This window comes from Rutidosis leptorrhynchoides, chromosome 2 (genome assembly GCF_046630445.1).
Source record: "Rutidosis leptorrhynchoides isolate AG116_Rl617_1_P2 chromosome 2, CSIRO_AGI_Rlap_v1, whole genome shotgun sequence".
In the NCBI taxonomy this organism is placed as follows: domain Eukaryota; kingdom Viridiplantae; phylum Streptophyta; class Magnoliopsida; order Asterales; family Asteraceae; genus Rutidosis; species Rutidosis leptorrhynchoides.
The window spans coordinates 499195839-499206813 of NC_092334.1; the positions used below are offsets into that span (position 1 = coordinate 499195839).

At 31.2% G+C, this 10975-nt stretch overlaps 1 protein-coding gene across 1 annotated transcript; it reads left to right on the forward strand.

Annotated features, from left to right (window-relative positions):
• The first annotated feature begins 6018 nt into the window (after positions 1–6018).
• Positions 6019–9601, forward strand: LOC139892723 (protein phosphatase 2C 50-like). The gene is made up of 5 exons (XM_071875841.1): positions 6019–6145; positions 6292–7391; positions 8131–8487; positions 8581–8686; positions 9007–9601. Exons 2-5 carry the CDS (start codon positions 6744–6746, stop codon positions 9342–9344), a joined length of 1449 nt encoding a protein of 482 aa, XP_071731942.1. The 5' UTR covers positions 6019–6145; positions 6292–6743; the 3' UTR covers positions 9345–9601.
• Positions 9602–10975: the final 1374 nt, after the last annotated feature.

Genomic DNA, 10975 nt, shown 5'->3' on the forward strand with positions numbered 1-10975 from the left:
GAGTCTTATTTCTCCTATTGGGCCGTGGGATTCATTTGATAGTTGGGCCATGTATCATGTTTGTTATTTGGGCCGTATGCCATTTATGACATTGAGCTTGATTAAGTGGTTAAGTGAGAGGTCTCGGGTTCGAGCTTGGGCAATGGCGTTTTATTTTTAGGAGCTTGTTTTCTTCAAAGGTTGTATTCTAAAATTATTATTATTATTATTATTATTATTATTATTATTATTATTATTACTATTATTATTATTATTATTATTATTATTATTATTATTATTATTATTATTATTATTATTATTATTATTATTATTATTATTATTGTTGTTGTTATTATTATTAGTATTATAATAATTATTATTATTATTACTAAAATAAATATTAGTTATCATTTATTATTATTATTATCATTACAATTATGATTTTTATTATTATTATAGTTATTACTAATTACTAATATTATTATCATTTCTAGTAATATCATTAAGTTGTATTATTATTAATATTATCATTAGTAATAAGATTGTTATTATTATTATTATTATTATTATTATTATTATTATTATTATTATTATTATTATTATTATTATTTTATTATTATTATTATTATTATTATTATTATTATTATTATTAAGTATTAAGTATTATTATCAAAATTATTATTTTCATTATCATTATTATTAAACTTTTCACCTTTATTAAAAACTACTATTATTATAATTATTATTATTATAATTATTATCATTTTTATGAGTATTAATATTATTTCTATGAAAATTACTATTATTATTAATTTTATGAATATTATAATAATTATTATTATTTTTAACATTATTTATCTAAAGTATATATAAAATAAATATAGTTAATTAAATTATTAATGAAACATATAATTTACCAAAATAACAATTAATAATAATATATATAAATTTGTTCGATTACAATTTATATATATATATATATATATATATATATATATATATATATATATATATATATATATATATATATATATATATATATATATATATATATATATATATATATATATATATATATGATATAGGTTCGTGAATCCGAGGCCAACCATGCATTGTTCAGTATCGTCGTATGAATATTTTTACTACAAGATATTGTATAGTGAGTTTTATTACTCCCTTTTTAAATGCTTTTGCAATATATATTTTTGGGACTGAGAATACATGCGCTGCTTTTATAAATGTTTGACGAAATAGACACAAGTACTCGAAAATTACATTATATGGTTGGATTATCGAATCGAATATCACCCTTTTAGCTTGGTAGCCTAAGAATTAGGGAACAGACACCCTAATTGACGCGAATTCTAAAAGTAGATCCACGGGCACTAACTCCCCCCCATACTGGAAAATGGTATGCTTTAGTACTTCGAGTTATTAATACATATGGATTTCTGTTTTGGGGATATTCTATATGCATTATGTTAATGTCGGTTACCAGGTGTTCAATCCATATGAATGATTTTTAAACACTTGCGAGTGTATGATTATTGAATAAAGGAAATCTTGTGGTCTATTAAAATTATGGAAATGATTGATTTCGATAAACTAATGAACTCACCAACCTTTTGGTTGACACTTTAAAACATGTTTATTCTTGGGTATTAAGGAAATCTTCCGCTGTGCATTTGCTTATTTTAAAGATATTACTTGTAATCATTCATGGCATATTTCAAAAGACGTTGCATTCAAGTCGTTGAGTTCAATAAAGATTATTACTAAGTAAATGACAGATTAGGTCATTTATAGGTTGGATATTATGCAATGGTATACATGCATGTCAACTTTCGATGTAATTAAAGGTTGTCTTTTAAAAACGAAAGCAATATTTGTAAAATGTATCATATAGAGGTCAAATACCTCGCGATGTAATCATATGTTATTGTATTCGTCCTTATGGATTAGGACGGGTCGCTACATTTTAACCTTATCTGAATTACAAATTTTATTACATTTACTTTACTTTATCTAATAAAACAGGAAAACCCAAAAATTAGGTAATAAACAACTACTCCTGTACCTTAGAATTATCTTAAGCTTTAAATATAGGTTCGATTCTACTGATATCTTAAAAATACGACTCTAGGTCATACTTCTGTTACTCATAATAAGGAGTAGTAATATTTAGGCCCCGCTAAATATAAATTTAAAACTATTGCCCCATTTCTTGGTAGGTGATTCTGACGCCTTGTGGCCTAACGACACCGCATAAATAAAACCGCCCGTTTCGGCCATATCAGGCTTAAAGCATGATTTAGAAACTGACATCATTACAACCTTCGAACCTTAATCCAAGTGTTGAGCCATGGCGCGCCTTAACACTAAAACGCACTTTTTCTTGTTGTTTTGATATCCTTCACACATCCAACAGACGATCCATTGATGATCACCGATATGGACGTCGAAGAGAGGCATGCAATGATCTAACGAATCCACTTCCAATCGAAACCTAAACGTTGCATTGTGTCGGAAAGAAAATTTCAACTAATGCAATCAAAAGCTTTCTCGAAATCTATTTTAAAGATAAGAACTTTTTTCTTCTTTCTTTTAAGATCATCAACTATTTCATTTGCAATCAACACACTGTCAAGAATCTTTCAGAAAATCCGTTTGCTCCACACCAATGATTTTATGAATTACTTTGGACAATTAGATGGAGAAAATTTTAGTTAAGATTTTGTAGTAGCATCCAATGAGGCATATCGGTCTATATTCATGAAAACCAATGGGATTAGGTTACTAAGGGATAAATATTACGAAAGAAGCGTTGCAACCGCCAAAAATTTCAATTTTTCTCCCGAACCAATCTAGTGCACGAATAAGATCATCTTTTAAAATCCACCAAACTTTTTTGAAGAATTTTGTGTTAAATCCGTCGGGTTCAGGAGCTTTAGAACTGTCATATTTTTGAATTGCCTCCCAGACCTATTTTCTTCGAATTTGGCTTTTAGCATTTCATTATCTAAATTGGTTATGTACTCGTGACATTTTTCATTATCTAAATTGATTATCCTTTAAAATATTCTTGACATTTTTCAGTTAATTTCTAAGAATGGAATCGGAACCCTTACTAACAATCCGAACATTTCAAGCAGATTCTATTCAATGATAGAATCTACGTCATTTGCTTCAAGCAAATATCATTGTTATTTATTATTTAATTATTAAATTGAAAACAATCGTAACTCAATTTCTACATATTTCCATTTCCTTAAACTAGCTAATATAATAGTAAACTTAATTATTGTGAGTAGACCTATTGAGAGTAACGTCTCTATCCATTTAACCGTTGGTCTTGGATATATAATAATGATTTAACGACACGAATAAAAAAAAGTGTCAAATTCTTCAACAATTATATTTTGTTTTTTAGAGTAGATATTCATACTATATATCTAATTGAGCTAGTCCGAATGAATAGTACTATTTAGACTATCTCAATCTGACACTAAGGACCTCATACTTTATTCAACGTACGAATCGACCCTCTCCTCAATTTTACTAAAAACCCCCACACCCTCGAGAAAATACAAAACACCCCCAACCCTACCCCCTTACCCCGACCCGACCAGACTCGCCTCCATGTTATTATAATTATAACTATAATAATATTATATAATATATTTCGTCCTTTCACCTTTTTTTATTTTTTTTTTGTTTTCACCTTTTTTTTTCTTTTTTTCTTTTTCCAAAAAAAAACCCTAAACTTTGTTCAAAAATTAAAAACGACCCCCCAAACAGGTGGGTAAAGTGTCAAATAACAATTGTCATAAAAAAATCTTAACTAAAGTTCACCCAAATATTCAACGGGTCATATCTTCTCGCTCGCAACGAGTTAAAGTTTTCCGACACCATCGTTAAACTCGAAATAATTTTAGGAACACAGTGTCACTAACTATACGTAAAATGGACTCTTTTTAAAAAACGCTAAATATTTGAGGTACTTTTCATACACGTTGATTTTGCGTTAAATTTTTAAAAGTCGACAATTCCATAGCGAAATGCGGAGATGCACATATATTGTTAATTTAAAATAACATTTTAATCTTTCACGAATTATACCTTTTAGTTCGACTCGAGTTGCGCTTCAACGACATCATCGTTAGTCACGAAAAAATTTTACAAACTAAACGCACTAAAATACATTGAAAACCGAACCACCGGTGTGAAGCGAGGATTCGTAAACTAGTTATATATTATAGAATAATTTAAGCCTTCGATCTTATTCAAGGTTGTGTGACTTTGTTAAATATACGGGACCTTTTATCAAACCAAACACAAACACGTGTTATTTTATTTTAGTGCTTGATACATGAAAGGTCCTAGTTGATGTACCAAACTCCGTTCCACATTTGTCCAACACATAAACATCAAATCAAATCAAATTGTTTTACTAGCTACTTAGACACCTACTTAATCTATCTATTTGTACTTATTATGAAAGAAAAATAAAACATAAAGACATGATTCATAAAGATACAAACATAGAAAACGTCTGTTAGCACGAGGATAAAGTGTTAAACACCTTTAGATGAACAAAGGTATATATGAAATGAAATATAGGATATGTTTGCCATTCCAAGCAAAGACACGTGGCTCCATCTACTTTGTTCATGACTCAGGGATAATAGCATTGAAAGACAATTCCGAGTAATAAAAAAAGATAATAATAATAATAATAATAATAATAATTGATCAATGTGGAAGTTTTCTTTCGAGAAAACGTGTATTTGTAATAACATTTTAAGAAACTGAACACATTTTATAAAGCTTGAGATAGTGACTAACCAATACCTTTTATATGAATTTCACTAGAAACACAAAAATATTTGATTAATTCATCGTTTTAGCTTTGTGAACTTTGTTCTTTCACCGTAGATTATAGGGATAACACCTGCAGATTTTTTCAATCCATGCACGTACTCATGAATATTGCGGGTCACGGGTTACCGTGAATTCTGTGTAATCTAATTCTAATAATTTTATGAAATGAAATAATTGTTATTGTTAATTGTTAATAATTCAATTTTGTTGTGTATATACTTAAGCAGATTATTTAAGAAACTTTTCTTGACTATAAATATCATTGAAGATATTGGGTTAAATTTTCAAACGTAAAACTAACAAACATAATAATTAAATGATTAAACCATTCAGGCTTGCCTGAGTGGTCACCGAGTTTCCCAATGAAGCACACCACCCGGGTTCAATTCCTGGCTATGTCAAATTGTTCAAAAAGGGAGTGTGACTAGAGGGTGCGCATAATGCGCAATTCACCCGGTATTAGGTCTCGCGCTCGGGGGGCTTGATTACCCGAGCTTTTACCTTCTATGGGGGAGCCAATGTGCTCGTTCATAGGAGGGTTTCCTCGTTTACCCAAAATAATTAAATGATTAGTATTTCAAGTTGAGTTTGTAATTTGTACAATTAGTACATAAAATAAAACTAATAATAAATAATAAATTGGTTAGTTACATGTAGGGGCAGACCTATGAAGGCTTAATTGGGATCGGCCGTCACTGCCGACTTCAATTTTTTTAGTGTAGACTTCAATTTTTTTAGTGTATTTATGTGTTAAAGTTCGAAATTTAGTGTTTTTATCTGTTGAAAATTGACATTTTGTATATGTTTTTCTTTTTTCAAGCTTTTAACAATTTGAATCCGTCATAAAACACTCTTGAATAAGTCACTACTGCTTACGTTTACTATTTATGTTAGTAATTCTTATTCAATCCAAATATCCAATCCAACTACAATTAATTAATAACAAACATAAAAGAAGATTTTGAAAACTGAAACTGTAAACTATTTGATTTGTATGTAACATCACATAATTTGAGGATAGAAAATGTAATAAACTTATAACTATGGGGGAGAGTCCAAAAATTTATCAACACGAAGAAAATGCATTGAATTGTGCTGATAAAAAGTATCTATACGTGTCACCAAAGCAGTAAAAGCATTCCCGAGGAACTCTCTTTCCTTATATCTCTCTCTCACACACCAAATACACACTCGAAATAACACACATTTTCTCTCTCAACAAATTGGCCAACTAAGAATGCACAAGAACTAAAAAAAATTGCTTCTTTTCAATTTTTTTAAACTGGTAAGCAGTTTCATGCGTGTTTTGATACAGTTTTCAGTTAAAGACTAGATTTTTTTTCGTTTCTTGAACCATCTTTAGAGTTTATATTTTAATTTTAATTGATAGTATTAATAGTAATAGTAATATATATCAATTTTTATATGAAGTGATGAGAAGAAAACCCAAATTAAGTTGAAAGGCTGAACAGGGTTGCCTCAGATCTACGGAACCCATATTTTAATTCTTGAAAATTGAATAAAGTCTTCATCTTTCTAGGGTTTATTCTCTGTTTTTTGTGGGTTTGATTTAGTAGTATTAGTTCTTGATGGTTATTGGTGAAAAAAAGAAGATTTGGAGTTCTTGTTTTTAATTGGGTACATGCTACAGAACCCTAATCTCTTGCATCATCGAAATTAATCTAAAGGAATCATTAGATCTAGTGGGATCTGTTGACCAAATCTCGATTGTTAGTCAATTGTATATTGTTATATCCTTTTTTTCAATAAAGGTTCAAACGTGATGCTGAAATTGGTGATCAAGACTAGGAAACTTTTGTAAATTTTTGGGGGTTATGTTGATGTGATTAGAAATATTTGTAATTAGTTAGGAGGGTTATTAGATGGATGAGATTCCGCCTACGGTTTCGGTTACTTTTAGTTTAACCAATCCGATTTCTGATGAATCTACGCTCGAAAATCATGTTGATTTTACTCAAATGGCTGTATTTACTGAAACCGCTGTTCTTCATGGAAACTGCACCGGATTAATGGAAAACGGAGTTGTTGTTAATGACATTATGATTCAAGAAAGTGATGCCGATGATACTATGTCAGTGGGTGATGAACCTATTGAGATTAACAGCGAGTTGTTAGCCGTGAACGCAAGTTCGGGTAGTTTAAAAGCGTCTGTGATGGCTATTGAGGGTATAGACAACGGCCAGATAGTTGCTAAAGTTATTAGCTTGGAGGCCACAATAGAAGGCACAAACGAGGGTACGTTAAAAGCATCGGTAATGGCGATTGCTGATAAGAATCATAGTAAAGTAGTAAGGAGTGTTTTCGAATTGGAATATGTGCCGCTTTGGGGATCTCATTCGGTTTGTGGTAAAAGGCCTGAAATGGAAGATGCTGTTATGGCTGTTCCTCAATTTATGAAAGTTCCAATTAAGATGTTTGTTGCAGATCATGTTATTGATAGGGTGAATTTAAATTTGAGTGATTTAACCGCTCATTTTTTTGGTGTGTATGATGGACATGGTGGCGCTCAGGTATTACTCGACCCCTTAGATTTTGATTATTCAATTTTCATCAATTCAATATAGCTACATAAATATGTGTTTTATACTTGTATAGTAGGTGTTAGTTACGTATTTGGGTACTCTTGTGTGAATCTTAATATGAAGTATGAGTTATGATTATTTAGGGTCAAGATGACTGTATTGGAATGACTAGGTCATTGGTATCCTTAATAAAACTGATTAGTAATTAAATGTAAACTATCTAATGAGTCTTAGCTTCAAGCAGTTGAGGTTTCAGAGTATTTAATTTTGATTTTTTTTTTTAAATTTGTATTATATACTTTGAACAGGAACCTTTGAGGAAATTAGGGATAATTTGGTAGTCCTCCATTTTTCTTGATCATAAACTCATTGTATTATGTTTCTTTAAGTTTCAATATTATAAGTTCTTGGCCCTCAATAATTACGAAATCGGAATTTTAAACTACTTTTACTACACTTTATTTATTAGCGTGTCAATTATGATTGCAGAAATCGCGCTATATGTGTCGTATTATATTTTTTCCTAGATAAAATGACCGAGAAGGTTTTATGCATTAATTACACCTTGCCACACTATTTTGTGAACATGTTTTTATATAAATTTCTTTAGATGTGGCGTTCCTCTTTTATTTTTACTCGTTAGGGATAAAACACGTATGAATTCAACCCGGCTATTATAAAAGGAATTTATTTATAAAAACTGAATTATGAATAATTTTGCGTGTAGGTCGCCAATTACTGTCGTGATCGCATTCATACCGCGTTAGAGGAAGAACTAAAAGTGATGAAGCAAGAATTAGTTAAAGGGACAATCAATGACAGTGTACAAGTAGTTTGGGAGAAAGTTTTCGCTAATTGTTTTCAAAAAGTAGATGGTGAAGTCGGTGGGACCGTTAGAAGTGTCATAAATAATGATAGCCCGTCTGATGTGGTAACTTGTGAACCTATAGCCCCAGAAACTGTGGGGTCCACTGCTGTGGTTGCATTGATTTGTTCATCACATATCGTAATTGCCAACTGTGGTGATTCTCGAGCTGTTCTTTATCGTGGCAAAGAAACCATTGCTTTATCAAATGATCATAAAGTAAAGACTTTTTTCTTTCTTATGTTGTATGTTTCTAAGAAGACGGTGTATTTTAAATCTAACTTAGTGGATGATGTATGTATGTGTTTTTAGCCGAATAGGGAAGATGAATATGCAAGAATTGAGGCAGCAGGCGGCAAGGTTATACAGTGGAACGGACATCGTGTTTTTGGCGTGCTTGCAATGTCAAGATCAATTGGTGAGTGTGTACTTTTCTAAATATTGAATACATGATTATAAACAGAGATTTTGCTCTTTCTTAAATGTTGAGATGTGATATATGAATTTCAGTGTGTGATGAATTAAAGGTGGCAATTTCAACTAGTTTTAGTTATTGAATGAACCGATTTGGGTAATGGTGTATCTCTAATGGGTCAAGAGGGTCAAAAATAGCTTTATATGAACGGTTTATATGGTAAAAAGATATCATTTCGAACATGCAACTTTGGTTGCAAATTGTAATTTATAGGGACTGTAACTGGCTCCTTGTTTTGTTTCTTCGTTTGGTGTGTTTTCCAGGTGATCGGTATTTGAAGCCTTCGATAATACCTGAACCTGAGGTCACATTCACTCCACGTGCCAGAGAGGACGAGTGTCTTATATTAGCGAGTGACGGGTTATGGGACGTAATATCAAACGAAGAAGCATGTGAAGTTGCAAGAAAACGCATCCTGATTTGGCATAAAAAGAACGGAGGAAACAACACAGTTGAACGAGAACACAACGGAGTTGATCCTGCAGCGCAAGCAGCAGCTGATTACCTCGTAATGATGGCTCTCCAAAAAGGAAGCAAAGACAATATATCAGTGATTGTGGTGGATCTTAAAGCTCAAAGAAGGTTTAAAACTAAATCTTGATTTAATTGGAATATTATTACTTTATTACTGTTATTATTATCATGATATCACAACAACAAAACTCAATCCCACATAAGTGGGGTATGGGACCTGATATAATAATAGCAAGTATTTTTTATATTTTTATATAGAACGTTTAAGTGGAATCTTTTGATTTTGTTGTCGTTAGTCCATTCGTTTTTCATTATGGGCTTTAAATGTGTCTATTAGAATGTTCTTACTATTATTTCACTAATATATATAGTCATGTATCATCATCATCATCTTCTTCAACTTACTTTTTGTTCCATATAACGAGATCTATATGAAATATAGTTGATTTATTTTAGTTGTTTGAAAACGGTGGTCCGTAGTGTTATATGTTGGTACAACAAGTGACAGCATCCACCAAATAATTTAACATTTAACGAGCGTTAGATGCATATTGCTTGCCATGAACATATAAATGGGTTCTTTGTGTATAAGGATCCGTAGGTGATCAAGGAACATAACTGGACCTGATACGGTTGCGTTTCAGAACTGGTTTTAGAATCATTGTAAATGTAAATGTAAATGTAAATGTAAATGTAAATGTAAATACAGTTTGTATGCTTGGGACAGAAGCAAGTGATGGTATGGGTAGTATGGGATTTTGGTTATAACAACTGTATTAATAATGACAAGTATCTAACTTTAAGGAAGCCATTGGCATTTCTTTGAAATTTTCTTTTCATTTTTTTTACTAGCTTATTTGTGGCCCAAAGATGAGCTGCAATAAACCGATTTTCGTCAACTACCATTAATTACTATTACTATTAGAAAAAATTACGCCGTTGGTACCTGTGGTAACTGGTATGTATGTATTTTTTTGAAAACACCTAAAGTTTATTTTTTGCATGGCTAATACCTAGGTTTTGATCAAGTTTCTTGATTGGTACCCTAATCTAACGTCCGTTAGTAAATAATGGTTAACTTCTTACATGTGTCACACATTTGAGGGTAATTTGGTCCGTTCAAATTTATTTCTTTATCTTTATACTACGTAATTCTTTTAAGAGGAAATTATCAAAATGATTGTTACATAAGTGATTTAACAATCAAACTCTAATTATCTTTAAAAATTAAATTAGTAGACTACAACTTCAACTATCTTTACACCAGATTTTGTCGAGGTGTATTCACGCAAAAAGATCGTTAATTAAAACTCAGCGCCGCCTAGAATTGAAAACGGTGGATCCGAAACATCTGTTTCCATAACTTTCTTCACTTAAAATCGATAATAATCATCGGTCCCGGCGGTGAGTAACATCCACCAATCAACCATAGACACGTTACGACAACAACCGGCCGGAATTCAATTACCATTCAGCCGTTCCAGCGGTTCCGGCAGTTTCGGCGGTGGGTTTGATTCTTAAAAGGTTATTTTTTGTTTCTAGTGATAACCCAAAAGCCAATAACTTAAGATTGTTGCAATTTGATCTGGTGAGCATAGCATATTCTTCAAAATAATCATACTTTTGTTGTCGGTACGATTTGCTGTCTGCAACTCAGCTTCTGGTATGATATTGACCACTTTTGTAAACATCATACTTTTGTAAAATTTAAATCTTAAAAACTCAGTGTAATCATAAACATGATATTGACCATCTTCA